The sequence below is a fragment of the Anarhichas minor genome, unplaced genomic scaffold, assembly GCF_050575085.1.
Source record: "Anarhichas minor isolate MPS153535 unplaced genomic scaffold, ASM5057508v1 ptg000025l, whole genome shotgun sequence".
NCBI classification, from domain to species: Eukaryota; Metazoa; Chordata; class Actinopteri; order Perciformes; family Anarhichadidae; genus Anarhichas; species Anarhichas minor.
The window spans coordinates 13,674,880-13,690,518 of NW_027466471.1; the positions used below are offsets into that span (position 1 = coordinate 13,674,880).

The 15,639-nt window shown below is 42.3% G+C and overlaps 1 protein-coding gene across 6 annotated transcripts in view; it reads right to left on the reverse strand.

Annotated features, from left to right (window-relative positions):
* The window catches only part of rhobtb4 (Rho related BTB domain containing 4), a 39,766-nt gene that overhangs the window by 18,670 nt on the left and 5,457 nt on the right, over positions 1-15,639 (reverse strand). For 3 of the 6 annotated variants that reach the window (XM_076098866.1, XM_076098862.1, XM_076098863.1), the window contains one exon: positions 30-893. The exons of 2 other annotated variants lie outside the window; for them this stretch is intronic. Coding sequence is in view for 3 of the 4 variants with exons in the window: in XM_076098862.1 (XP_075954977.1) it covers positions 30-90 (61 nt within the window). In the remaining variant the exon portion in view is untranslated. Of the gene's footprint in view, positions 1-29; positions 894-4,993; positions 5,554-15,639 lie in introns of those variants that run through there. One more of the 6 variants, XM_076098864.1, reaches the window with a different exon arrangement.

A 15,639-nucleotide genomic window follows, 5' to 3' on the forward strand; every position in this document is an offset into this window, starting at 1 on the left:
AGCCAGAAAGTACAGCACAGAGAGCCTACCTTTGTCTAAGTGAGCTGAAGAAAAGTGTCCGTCATAGAGGCCGTTTCCCGATTGGTCCATATGGAACAGATAGAACTGTGCCTTTCGGAGCTATAAATACCATTTTCCCCCTGCCACCTGTCTGGCTGCGACACCTTCTGAGACACGTACTACAGGTAGAGGAGTGAGATAGAAGAAGCAATAAAAACGTTTGCACTTATCTAACAGCTATCTGCCTAATAGTCATAGCAGCAGCCCTCTTCGTGCTGTATTAGGAAAAAAACTACTACACAAGGGGTTCTGTAACATCCCCAACATGAGAGGATGCAGAGTGTTGTAAATTCCTAGCATTTCCAATGTAACATTAGATAAGCAAAAGGGATTGCAAGAGAAACAAGGCAGGGGCGGGATTATTAGAGTCTTAGAGAGAAAGAGAGGGACTGTCAGCCCAGCATTAGAATCAGTCAGTTATGCCACTGGGATCAAAAGGGCAAGACCAGCAATAACCGAGGCTGCTCAGGGGAACGTAGCACAGCTTTTCCTGCTGCTGCTGCTTCTCTCTACCGTCAAATATGTGGTTCTTTAAGAGCGGAAGACAGTTAGAGAAAAAGAGACCAGAGAACAGTGTGAGATCATATAGTGACCCAAAGGAGTCTGTAAGTCAGTAGGCATATAGGCATGTGAGCATGCATGAGTGCATGTGTGTGCACGTGGTAATGAGCTTAAGGCCGGCCTATGAGGCATGGAATGATGCGAGCAGTGATGTAACCAGGAGGCGGAGTTGGTGGTGGCGGTGTGGACAGTTTCCCAGGGGGATCAAGAGTACCCCGGCTCCCAGATATCATCCTCCATCTGATGCTCTGCATCGGGCTCCGAGCGAGAGTCTGGTCACGCGGCAGTCAACACACATAACACAATTGTTTACTAGCACACCACTGAACTTTATAGACATGCACCTGCTCTCAGGTATATATTGAAAGTGATCGAGCTTTCACCAACTTCAACAATTATTTGGAATTGCATGACTGAGGGATGAGCTGAAGCCGGAGACTGTGAGAGCAGAGCAGTGCAGCTCAGAGGAGCGGAAAGAGAAGCTGCATAGCTCAGGTTTCATTTTCAGCCAACGACCTATAGTGAACTGTACACAGACGTCTAGACTTCATCTGCTAGCCAGTGTCATCTTCCCAGCAGGGCCCCAAAGGAGGCTGCATGGGCAAAGAAGTGTTGCATGTAACCATTAAATGGGTGCTTGAAAAAGAAGAATGAGATTCTGTCCCAGTTGTTTTGTGCATGCATTTCTGACTCTTGTAGTGACATATGAATGGGTGTAGGCAAGACCACAGTGATAGGAACGCTGCGACAGGGTCTCAAACACTCACTCTAAAACACTCAAGCACCGACCTTCTGGTTTTTACTCTGGAATGTCCCGGATTGAGTCAGTGTGTGTGTGTGTGTGTGTGTGTGTGCTCGTGTGTTTGGTGCAGGAGGACCAGACAGACAAAGAAGCTCATGCATAATTTGGATAGTGTGCGTCTCAGTATGGCTTTGCTTTAAAGCCAGAGGGGGTTTCATAAGGAGATGGCTTGAAGCTCTACTTCACTGCACATTTCCTGGCACTTTTACTGTTTGTTTTTTTACACGCTTCCTGTCTAAATCCTTTCCTTTATCCTTCCGTCTGTCTGTGTCTCTGGTTTGTTCCCAGCTGTGCCCACTCAACCTCACCTTCTGACCCACTCACAAGCTCCCTCCTCTCTCCTTCCTATTCTGTATTCATTCTCCAAATCTAACGCTCCAGCTCACAGTTATTCCAGTCTTCACTTCCCCCATTGTCTTTTAGTAAGCTCTCTCCACCGCCCTCTTTCTTAGCCTCTCCCCGTTTTTTTCTCTCTCCCTCCGCCCCTTGATTTAGAGGTCATCTATCTATCCATCTATCTATGACCTCGCACTTTTCTGGATAGCAATCAAGGAGCAGCATTAAACAGACAGCCGTCCCACACCCGGTTTACTTCCCCCTCTGTTATGAAACACTTTTAGCAATCCACTGGCAGCCACCGCTCATCCCAAAGCCCTCCACAGCCCCCCATCTGCCTCTTTTTTGTCTTCTTCCTTGGGGCTAGAGTTCACCACCCTGACTGAAGCCGCCTGCCTCTCCGCTCCCTCCCACCCAGCAAAAAAAAAAAAATGACCCCAATAACCACCCACTTTATAGATGGGTCAACACTTGCGCACTGGCACAGAGCTATGGGGTTTACACTATCACAGGCTTGACTGCATATTTAAAGTGCCCATGTGTAATTGCTGGATACAATTATGGCTACATGTGCAGTCATGTATGCAAAGTAATCTCACTATTTATTTGTCAAAGTATGCCCTCATGAAATAAAATGTCTACTCATTCGTACTTGGGTATGCTTTTCAGGTGTGTGTGTTTGCGTGTGTGTTACGTGGGTGTTTGAGACAGTGACTGCCACAGGCGCAGCTGGCACAGACTGGTTACATAACCTGGTCTGTAGCCTCTGCTACAGACCAGGTCTACTGTCAGCCATCAAGGGAGCCTCTTGATGGCTGACAGTAGACCTCAGACTCACACACACTAGCACAGACATGCACACACGCAAGCATGCCGGCACGCACTTGCCTCACCCACTGCAGATGGCACTGGTATTACTGTGCGCACCGTGGCAGACGGCGATATGTATGCATAAATCCTTATGAATGAGAGGGTCTTTGGGAGCAGCATGAGCCTGCAGAAAGCCTTCCTCCTCTCTTCTCTCTGCTGCGATAATGCTTCGTAAACACAGGAAGGCTCCTCTTGATGCCCTAATTTCCTTTATCCCTCCCATCTCCCTCCTCCTCCTCCTCCTCCTCCTCCTCCTCCCTTGTCCATATTTTACACCTTCTCTTTCTCTCCATCTCTCTGTTTTAACTCGTTTGTCTTTATCGTGTTTCTATTTCACACCCTTATTCTTTCCAGTATCTGATCCAATACAGAACATTTTTTGCTGTTTATTATCTTCCAGTATGACTTTTCTTCTATCACCTCTCCCACTTTCTCGCCCATTTTTCTTTTCCAGACATTTCTGATAAAAATATACAGATGACCTCTCAATTACAGTACTTTGTCACTGCTTTGACTTCATTTTGAGAGTACAAGTTTTAAGAGCAAAACATTCTTGCTAAATTGTTACCTTAGATGCAGTGTTTGCATACAAAGTGCAAAACAGATCATTTCACTCACTATTTCATACTCTGGTTTGATGCTTGCCAACATCATTTCGACTGATATTTCAAAATGCAATGATGATATATTTTTCCAGATATACATATTATGTTCTGATACTGTGCGTTGTGTTTTTTCTCTGAAATTGAGTTAAAGCAATTGGGAATTACTGTAACTTTAAGGCAAAGTGACCCAAACACTGTTGCAATTTTGGACTGGAGGTGGATAAAGTTTGCCTGGCAGACACATTCCGGGCCATAAATCTCCTTTGGGAATGTAACAGGGGATTTAAACATAACATACCTTAAAAATGTGCAAGAAAGCCTGGTCCTTTCAATAGCCTGGACCCTAATTAGCAAACCATTATACAATATATAGATTACAAACATACCACTAGCAGAGCTGAACATTGTTAAAAACGCACTTTTTTCTCACCAAAGCGGTCCATATCATAACATACTGGGTTCAGATCCAGGAAGACACACACTACGTACACGCAGTTGCAAGGTCTATTACCCCCGGGTACCCTCCACTACAGCCTGTTCCAGAGATCAGAACATTCAAGGCAGCCATATAATGCTGGCTGACTCTTCCATGTGGGTCTGTCAGTGCTGCACTGTGTTATCTCACAGCTGTTGACACAGTCAACGCGTTGGGCTTAGTGCCTAACCAGGACAATAAACAGCTCTGTCCCAGATCCATCTCACCTTACACATAACGACAGCCTCGATCATTGATAAATTAACAGAAGTAGGGGGCCAATAGAAAGTCTAAAACCAAAACTAATTGGTAATTTGTACCAGAATGGAAAGTAATATTTAGTAATGCAGACAGTTGAGCCACAGACAGGTGGCCATTAATAGACGTCTTTTCAGGAGAAAGATACATTGGCCAAAAGACAAAACTGTTTTTTACCGAACCACACTTTGCAGATTTGATTAATTGCTGATGACTGGGAATTATATAATTTCCAGGTAAATGGGAGAGGCTTCTTCACTAGCCACCTGCACGCAATTCCTCCGATGACGTCATAGCCACAGGATCAGCATCATTGTGTGTGCGCGTATTCATGTGCATGGGTGCATGGGTGCACGAGTGCATGTGCATTCTTACACACTCAAACAGCAAGATTTTGCTCGTGATCTATTGTCACAGCTTTGATCCACTATTCCAGTAAATACTGTGCCGTAGCATCACTACACTCATCAATGAAAAGCACCTCGTGCGCGCGCTCCCTCCCTCCCACCACAGTCATTCATAACCACCTGGCTCATTCATATTTTTTTTGGGAAACCGATTCAACAAAGCAGGCCATCTATTGTATTGGCATCCCTGTGTGCGGGAACGCAATGCAGGTTACACACATTCAGCGCGGTGGTAAGGTGTCTGTTATCATCTGTGTTGTAAAAGGCAGGTGGATATCATCCCACATCCCGAGCTGATAAGTCTTGCGTAATGTGCCAAACCCATCCGCTGCACTACCACACTGATTCGAAATGCTCTGAAGCACCACGCGTGGGATTATAAAAGAAATAATGTAATACATGTAAAATATAAGAGCCTTTGAGACTATTACAGTAGCATTATAGAGATTAAAAATCCATTAGGTAGTCTCCAATAAGGTCACCATTGATTTAAATACAGCTGATGAATTAATAATCTTTAGAGTAAAGGATATTACAAGCAGTGTGCGGATTGCTTAGTGCACAACAAGAATTGCATTGGGAGCATGTGACCCTGTATTGCTGCAGGAGGGGTCCCTACCTTCCGACGGTTCCGGAATTGACCCACATGCCACTCTGCCGGTGGTTCAGCCCGGTCACTCAAACCGGACAAAGACGCGCGGAGAATGAAAAGGTGTTCGCGGTGGTCTCGCTGTTTGTATAAGAGCACATTTGTCTGCAGAGCAGGTGCCCTGTCACATCCTCTCCTCTTACTTCCCCTTCGCTGCCTTCTCAATCCAGCGTCCCACAGTCCTCAATAAGTATCGACTCGCTGTTGCAGACCTGATGCAACGCTGTTGTGATTTTAATCGGACGCTTTTTAGGGTGGAATGTAAACATAGCCGGCCTAAAGATGTTTCTGGTCTGAGCCACCTCCTTTTCTGTTGTTGTTTCCCCCAGCTGATTTCAGTTGAGGCACGCCTCCACGACTGCGCGTCACTACACAATTCAAGCGTCTCATTTTGTGCTGCGTTCAAGTGCTGTCATAAAAATATACATTTGGCGTAAATCCACGCCCTTAAGGCATCTCCACTGTAATAGATACCTCAGCTGCACGTCCGTGACATTTAGGGGTGGACTAGAAGACATTAATAGTAAAGACATTTTATATTGTAAAACATTTGGGGTGTGCATTCATTTCAACATTACATTCAACCCCTGGCGTTTACATTTTCTCTTGCATTTCCAATTTTGACTTTGATGTGTGACTCGGGACTAGAGAACAGCCGTCTAATTGCTTTCTTTAATATAAATATCACCCAACAGAAGTGGCTGAACACTACAAACAACTTGTATTTAAGACCGTATGTGTCAGATGCTGGAGCTGAAGAGAGGTCTTAAGGTCTCATAAGAGATTAGGATTTAAGAGCCAATCGTATCCTGTAATTATACAGGAATGATACGCCCGGAACGCGTGCTCGTTCCATCCTGTTAACTCAATACATGCCGGAAAGCATGCTGCTTTTTGGTGGTGGAACATTCACGTCCACCACTGTGCTGCTTGGAGACTCTCTTTCCTTATGACTCCCATTATTACTCAAACACGAGGGATAAAGCACTTTTTTATAAAGAATGGGAAACATTTAACAAAATATGTAAAAATAAATGTGCAAAAGTATAAATATCCATCTGATGTTATCTTAATTTATCCTTTAATCCTTGCGCATACACATTAGTCATTCCCTATCCAAACTAAAATCCAGATGAATGATGCAATAGTTTAGTTGTTACTCATAGGCAATGGAGAGAGTTTCTCTTCTGTGGTTATTCTGGGTGTTCATAGCAACTAGATACCACATAGCAACACTTATTTATTGCTACAAAAGACAGGAGCCAAGAAAGAAAAGGCAGATCATGGATTGATGTGGAAAACACCCAGCCCTTTGCCCCTCACATTTTTTTCAAGATCTCGATGTCAGGGAATTACCTTCTGGAATGTTAAGCTAAATTATATCAGAGTAGTGAATGTCGCCATGTTGCCAGGAGGTAAAATACCTCAATTTGTAAATGTTATATTATCCAACTCAAGGCTTTGCCCAGGCATGTTTTAAAGACATGAACCTTCCTCTGAGTCCATCTGCCTTTCATTGTGCAATTCCAGATAAGAAGAGAAAATGCATTTTGTATTAGATTGCATTTTATCTTACAATTCATGTTGGACGTTTTGCAGTGTTTGGCCATGTGGGGACCCGAGGACAGTCTGATCTTACCAACTTCCTTTCGTGACTGTGGAAGACTGAAGACGGACATCTACTGGTAGAATTTGGTACTGACCTCTCTGGAACAAAGACGGTATAAGCTGCCCTCTTTGCTACATTATGTCAGTGTTGACACTCAAGGCCACTGCCCCTAGCCTCGTCTGTGTGACATATCCTTGTGCAGATCAACAGTGGCTGCCACACTATATGCTTAGAGTCAAAGACCACAAATCTATTACTTGACCATTTTTCTCCTTAGTCTGTCTCCACAAACTCTTGTGTTTTCATGTATGTTCTTGCACACAACATGCAATAACACCAGCAACAACACCACAGTTACGTGAACAAGATTTTAATGTGCAACTAAGTGGAGATGTCTTTTTTGTATGTCTATTTGTCCAGTGCTGTCTTGAAGGCCTGAGAAAACTCTGGCCCCTGACCTGGCTGGCATGGCCAGAATGAAACAGCATGAAAGATGGACCGGAATGCTGCTGGAGAACACAGGGGTTCAACAGCACTGGCACTGAGCGGGCTCAGAAATGTGGAGAGGTGTACTTGTGAGAGAACTCTCAAGCAGCACAGGCTGAGCTTATGTCTGGCCTTTTCGGCTATAGTAGTACAGAGAGGACTGAGTGGCTGTGTTTTTGAGCTTTATCGCTCTTTTATTAACTGTGTGGGAAGTCCACTCCCATTGCTTTTACACTTTGGTGAGATTAAAGTTGGGAGAATGAGCTGAGATCATTCTTTGGCATAACTACCTCAACAAGGATTGTCCTGCTGCTTAGACAAATACTCAGTTTAGTCTGCAGTATATTCAACGCCATCCAATGTTCCTCAAGTTTTATTGAAGGATTGGATTTGTTTATTTAGGTAAAAAATATTTTGTTCAAGTTCAGTAAATCCCAATTTGGCATCCTGTGGATATCGTTTTTTACCTTTAACAATACTTTCATCTTACCTCTGTAAATGCCTTCCCCTCAGTCTTCATCAAACATGTAGGTTGGCCTTCATTTTGCAATCAACGATACACCATATTTAAAATGTGACACCTGTTCATACAAAGTATGAATTACAGGTGTTTCAGTGAAATTCTCTACTTTACATTATGGTTACCTTTGGGCTCGAATGGATTGATTTTAGCAGACATCATACATTTATTTAGTATTAAACAATGAATAACAGGTATGATTTTATGGTCGTAGAGCACTTTGGAATGAAATTCTTCCCCTCATCTCATCCCCTCCTGTCCACTCCTCCACTGGCCCTATTCTCACCCCTACAGCTCACCCAAATATCCAACAGGCCTGCACACCCCCTGCCTCAGCACTGTACTGGAACAATTCTAAAGCTGTCAAAACACCCAGCTTCTCACACTCCCCGAGTCCACAGAGAGTTCTCCTCAAACACACACTATCCCAAGCACACACATACAATACACACTCAATGGAAAACAGTCTACATGCAGCCCCGTATACACTGACACAAGTAGGTCAGAGCTGCAGTGGGTCTTCCAAACAGTCCTCCAGCACCATGGAGCTGATAACAGTATCAAAGATTAAATTCTACCTTCAGCGCGGACACGCACACACACACACACACACACAAGTGAAAAAACGCTACATACCACATGTACGTATGTACGTAGATCTACAGTATGAGATCATTCGCTTCTTTCTTGGCAGGATGACGCAATTCTGTTTTGCAGAGCAACACGAAAGAACGCATCAACACAGGAATTTCAATTTTTTTCTCTGGGAAGAAAATTCAGAGGTCAAAGGTGAGGCGTGAGAATGGAATGAATGAAGTAATGAATGAAGTAAAATGAGCCTGTGGAAAACTGGCGTTCTCAAATGATCCAAGGTAGAAGAACAGTGCAAATCAGAAACATATATACATCTATGTCAATCTCTGACTCTGAACCGCCTTTTTATCTATCACTCTTAATCTCTCTATCTCTCTGTCTCTGTCTCTCACACACAAACATACACACACACACACACACACACACTTTGACATGGAGAGGTGGCTGAGATGTGTTGGCTGAGCTGGCACCCTGACATGAAACAGAGTGTTTTGTGACAGCAGGCTTATGTGGCGATGGGTAGTGGGCATGTTAGCACAGTGTGAGTTAAAGTGAAAAACATTCAACGCTAGATAAGGCCTGGGAGAAAGTAGAGGAAGAGACAGACAGACAGAGTGCAAGAGAGAGGCTGGTTATTGTTTACTTACTAAGTTATCAGCAGATTGTCTTATCTAGAGTCAACTGGAAAACTCCATGTTTATGACCAGCTGTTGTTGCCTCATTATATCCTAATGAAGACATATCACTCCATTGCTTACAAGAGAAAAAAAAACACTACAATAGAGTAAACGGTTTCAGTGCATTAGTCAGGAGCTAATGAATGTATTCACTCTTCAATGCTATGCCTTGTAAAAACAAATCTATCTTTAAAATCGTTTTATACCATTTTTTAATTAGCTCTCGTGTTTTGTTGGTATTGCCTTCATTTCTGCATTCTTTACGAGTACCACAGACACCAAACTGTACTGTCCAATTTCAAACTCAACCAACTGACCAAATTTGAATTTCAAAATTCACAAATGTATATAATTCTTTTTATCTAATGACCAAATCAAGCAATTACATTTTCCACAAACCGGGCAGCATATAAAAAAAAACGTGTGTTTGAGGTGTGCACCCTGTACAGGGAGAAGTAATACTGAATGACATGTGCCCTTAAAACCAATCATGGATTCAAAGAAAAAGTCTGTGATAAAGATTTATGAGCTATTAAACTGTGCCCAAGAACTCCTGTATCCCAAACAGTAAGATAAAGTTATAACACTGTCTGTTGACACACTTGTCATTAGGTATTTCACCCCGTTTACTGATTATAATACCGATGTACGATCAGGTCAAGTGTGTGATGGTGATGATGGGCCATGATAGTGGAATATGTCGGGAATTTAAAGTGGCTTGAGGTCCTGGGGCAAAGGCTGGATAGAGCTGGGAATAGCTAACCAGAAGGAAAGGATGGAGGGTGGGATGAGTGAAGGAGAAAGGCAGCACTGCTGAGAGAGTATGGTGGGGTTGGTGGTGGTTCTGTCTGAGAATAAACAGACCTCTGATTATGATATTAATGCCAACTTAAATTTTTACTGTGAGTGCCTCACTGTCCCTTGCTAACTGCCCTCAGACTCCATTTAGAGTCATGTGGCATCTGGCACACACAACCACCCACAGCACATCTGCCACCATCAATGCATACAATACCCATGCCATGTTAACTCAGCTTTTTTTGTGGCTGTGGTTTCCTTGGCATGGCCTCCAGCACCATGGTTAAAACATCTCTGAGTGGTAATTAGGCAAGACTTGTAAGCCTCTGTGGGGCTTTTGTTTGACAAATTATTTTCTTGTTGGTTTAGAATCCTTGCCTGTAATTTATAGCCTGTTTCATCCTAAACCAGGGCCTAAAACAAGAGAGTGCCTGGTGATAAACAAGATGTACAGGGGGTTTTTGAGAGGCTGAAGGGTTGAGTGGATGCTCTAAATTCTTGAGTGGCGTAAATCCTCCATGATAAAGACAAAGTTGGCATAGCACAGGCATGATATACTGTCTGCATTCTGACCTGAGGGGATTGAGGTTGTACAGGCATGTCTTGCTTGTTTTTCTATCCCCAAATGGATGTACAGACACACAAAATATTCATGACTTGACTGACTCTTGGTTTTTAACGGTAAATCAAACATGCAGGCATAAACAGGCTCCCCCACTAACAAACACAATTGTTGTAATATAGACACGCATAAGCAAATACAAATGCACACTCTGTGCTGGATGGAGGCACAGGGGTCAGTCGAGGTGCCTCTTAAGCTGTGGCTGTCAAGTGGCAGGGGTAATCTTATTAAGGCTCTCTTCAGCCGCTGGTCCAAACTCTTAAAGTGATAGTTCACTTTGCTGTAAAATTAGCAGATTTGAATCCAAACATGACTTTAAAACCTGAAGTGTTGCCTTTTTGTTTGGGAGAAGTAGTGTCCTGTTTAAGCACAGCTAATACTGTATCTTGTGTATTAGATGTTTGGATTTGACACTAAAATAGGTTCCTCCGAATTGCAAGCAAATGGAGAGTGAAGATTCAAAGATCAATATAATGATGCACAGATTCTGTAATGATCGCAGTGGCGGTTGACATAAAGAGGCACTAAATGGTGTAGCTAAAAGTCCACCAAAGTGAAAGATCACTTTAATTAACTTGGGAAGTGCATGCTGAGCCAGTAGGTTCAGAATCTCCTTGGTGGATTCACTGGCTGCGCAGGACTGAAGGCATGATAGGGATGAAGATCAGCTGTGCTTGGGTCAAGGGTCTGGTTTGGAATGACGTGAAGGTGAGGTGTGAGAATCAGGCCGAGGAATGAGGCGGAGACAGATGTGGAAATGGGGATGGAGATCAGGAAGGAGGTGGAAATAGGACACGTGCTAAAGCTAGGGAGAGTAAAGCTAGGAAGACTAGGACACAAATTAGGTTAGCAAGGGAACAGACTTCAGCAGGCCATACGGACATGGACTGCAGGAGAAGACATAGAACTACAACTATAGAAAGTCTGATGTGATCTTGTTGGCAGACCAGTGGCCCTGGTCTAAAACTATGAAAAATGTGAGATGCTACCATCAGTATGCAGTTTGGTATAATGTTACCCATGGGGTGCATTTAAATACCAATATTTATAAATGAAATAGCAATACTGACAATGCACCTGTAAACAAATGTAGTACATCCCCTAGTTATCTATTCAGTATTCCTTCGAGATGTTGGACTACACACCAAATGACAGAAAGACAAAGCACAGCACTAAATTCTGAGAAATAGAGAAGGATTGGTACCTGCTGGTATCTGACTCTCTAAGGTCATAACCATGTCAAACCTCTTTGCTACATCCTGCCTTTAACAAGTGTAATCCTCTGAACATCTTCTCTATGCCACGTCTGATTCGATTTATAACACTTACTCCCCAGACACGACATGGGTTCAATGTCAGTTTTGAAATTGACTTAATCCACCAGATATATTCCCTAGCCATTTTTTAATTTTTCCTTTAGTTAATCCATCAACAGGGATAAGAGTGGAGCTTATCATGGGCGACCTGCAAAGTGCCTTAAATGGGATATTTTGTTCCTGGAGCTCGTTGATATGGAGATAGCTCGGTAAATGTAATTGGATGAGTTTTTAGAAATACTTTTTAACAAATGTAAAAGATGAAACCCCACATGTAAACCTTAACATACAATGATGTATGTGTCACACTTTTTTGCATTCAACTCTTCTGGTGTTTACTTTAGTATGGCCTATTGTGGCATTTGCCTAAATATATGATTCCTATTCAATATATACAGTATATCTTTTTTCTTTTTCTGAATAACAGTTCAATGCCAGTATGAAATATCCACAATGAAACCCTGTTCTCTTTTATTGAAGATACTGAAAGTACTGAGACTAAAGCCTGGTGTTTACTGATGACCTGTTAGGCAGCTAAAAAACAACTTACCATTAAACCCCACTGTTAATAGTCGTTGTGTAACAGTCACCACATAACTTTGGCCATGTATTTGCAGGAAATAGGGAATAAGCCAAATACAGGATATATCTCAAATTTCTGATTGTTGTGCTAGTATCTGATAGTGTTAGGGGAAAGTATGACTCAACTGACCCAGCAGGCAACATCTGCCTTCATTCTGTTTCAGATGGGTTACTGTGATGGGTTACATCATGCTCTAGATACATTTACGAGCATTATTGACCAGCCCCTTAATGGCAGATCAATGGGTGGTAAACAACCAAGTCCTGTAATTTGTCATGTGCCAGGAGGTTTTTCCAACAATACTTGCAATCTAAGTAAATTTGACACCTTGCTGCTACCTGTGGGGATGTTGGCAATGTTGGTAACCTCTCTGAACCTCAGACAGCTCTGCCGACACTCACACTCTGGTGAGGATGTATCAGAGTAAACTTTGGACTGAGGTTGAGATCAGACAACAAACAGGACAAGAAGCAAATAGAGCTTTCAGTTCTCTGTCCTCTGAAGCATAGGAGAGAAAAATAAAAATCTTCTTTGGTTGTTTAAGTTGCAATCATCTGGTAATGCATTAAAATACATGGGCAGCAAAATTGATATATTTCTAGTTCTTGAATGTAGTGGAATGAAATTGTGCAAAGTGCTGACCAATGTGACAGTAACCAGGGGGAAGGGCAGGAGGAGAGGAAAAAGGCAAATGTTATGAGGAAAGAGATGTATTTGACCTCGGCACAGGTCAGTCACTATTCCAGAAACAGCCTGATCAAACACAAACTGAAGCCAAGCCAAATACCTCTGGACTTCAGTCTGGCACATGGAAGCAGAGATTACACTGCACACAGTACATCAACCCAGCACACTCTGCAAAGTACTGTATAGGTTCCCAGCCTTTTTGGCTTGTGACCCGTTAAAGTGAAGCAAAGTGCCTGAGACCTCTCATCACGTTGCGTATGTCCACCAGTGGCAACCAGTTAAACTAAAGAGGGATTTATTTTCATAGTTTTATTTGAATAACTTTTAGACTCTTAAGGAGATACAAGTATCCAGTAATCCATAAGAAATAAAGAAGAAATCAGAGAACAGTGGAGAACCACAGCTCTTTAAGCTGTAACAACTACAGCTTGAATGCTACATGCTGCTTTCAGCTAATACTGGCTTATCAAAGATACAGTATATCAGTATAGCCCAATACCGTTTGTTGCCAGATATGAAAATTAAATAGTATTATGTAAGTTATATCTGTTTGGTGAGTTTATTTAACTGTAAATGATCTAACGCAATACATTTCCCCATATTAACCAAATGTCAAGGATGAGTGTTAATGTAAAATGTTGATATATATGTTGTCCTTTTTTAACATAACGAATCCTAAATATCTATATTGGTATCAGGCTAAGAAAAACAGTCTCAGTGTGCCTCTATTTAAAACACACTGTTGCTCACAAATACAGAAATAGAGAGGAGGAAACGGAGGGGAGGCAAAGAACAGGAGTGTAAAAAGCAAAAATCACAGACAGACTGAGTCACAGACAAATAAACCACATTACAGAGAGCTGAGGCATAACAGGAAGGTCCTTTGTTGTGCTTAGTTCAAATACCCTGCATGTTGTTTATCCATTGAGTTAGAGTTCCTCATATTGTATCGCACTTGCACAAACAAAAACAAACCTGTTGTGTGTTGAAAACCTTGCATCTCACAGACGGAGCTAAACAGCAACGTATTTATCGCAATGGAAATGCAGGTTTGACTTCATCCAACGGCGCTTTGAGAAAGTTTGAGTGGGTTTTGTAACCCTCAGAGGTCAAAGCTTTTTGGCTAAGAAGAGCTATGTAATCCTTCAGCTGGCCACAAAAAACACCAAATATAGAGATATGATTTTCACCTGACAGCAGTGGAATACCCTACACACTGCTTGAATCTGTCATAATGGAGTTCAACATGCAACTCCAACTGCGGGAATATCATTAAACAAGTCGGCAGATGCATGCACACAGATGCTGACACACAACTGATACACTATGCACAGTCTGCATCCTAAAATAGCGCGATGGAAAAATCTATACTGGTGTCCGGTTGTTTCCGCACTGCTGCGCTTTGGTGATACAACCGGCATACAATAGTCACCTCGCTCTGCGACCACATGTCATTCATTGCAAAGCTGCAGCACTGCCACATGGGGCTTTAATCATATGAATAAGGGCAAGGGGCATTGGGGTGGAAGCTCTTTGTGCATAACTGTTGATCCCAGCTAATCCAAACCACTTGTGAACAGAGGTACTTCAGACCAGAGAAATGTTCAGATCAGACACACTAGGATGTGCAAAATGTAATTTACTTATCTCAAAATGTCCTAAACAATTCTACATGGCTTTTAACCATTTAGTTTAGATAAACAGTATGTCCCTACTGTATTATTGATCATTGCGGTGAGGGGAAAAACCATAACAGCTATTATGGAGCAGCATAACAACACTCAGGAAGTCAATAATTATTCATAACAGGACCTCTGTTGCAAAATGCATCGGTATTAAGAAGCACGGGATATAAAATAGGAACGATATTGATGATTTTGATTAAATATTTATGTTGAAATGAGAGTGACGTATTCTTGTGAGAAACAGAGAGAGAAAAACTTTACAAAGTAATAGACGATCTATACAGATCTACAAGCTATAACTCACTATATATATATATAATGATTTACATATCATCATGCTTTATACTACTCTCTCATTTATCGAAAAAAAAGCAACAACTTGACTTTTAAGTTTTATGATTTTTTTTTCCCCTCTCGATTTGTTTTAATTCAGGAAAAGGTTCCTGAAGTATGCGATGACTACAAATAGATCCAAGCTGAAACCGGCTCGCCAAACCACATAAATTATGGCGAGTCGATTTCAGATTTTTATGGCGAGTCAGACAAACACTGACTAGGATGATGACAGAACATAAGTAAATCTGATTCATCCATTCTGGTGTGTGTGTGAGAGAGAGACAGAGAGACAGAGAGAGAGAGAGAGAGACAGAGAGACAGAGAGACAGAGAGAGAGAGAGAGAGAGAGAGAGACAGAGAGTGTCAGTCAGGTTGCATCAGCCTCCTAAACTGCAAAAGAAATGGGCAGCCCTCGATCGAATGGCATGCGGGCGATTACAAGCACAAAGAACAAAAACCATATATAGATTTGAAAGGAAACACCTTTACTCGTGGACAGGTATAATCACACGACCAAGAACACAATTACAGATTAAAATCCTGTGGTTTCATGAGTGCCTTGGCCAACATTGAAACTGGTCTGACCCTGATAAGCAGGAATGGCACCCTTGGGCGTTCCTCGCACCACAGATTAGTTATAAGCCTTTAGTTCTTACTAGAGACAGGTAGAGAGCATATGCATGTGTCAATGTGTTTATGTCTA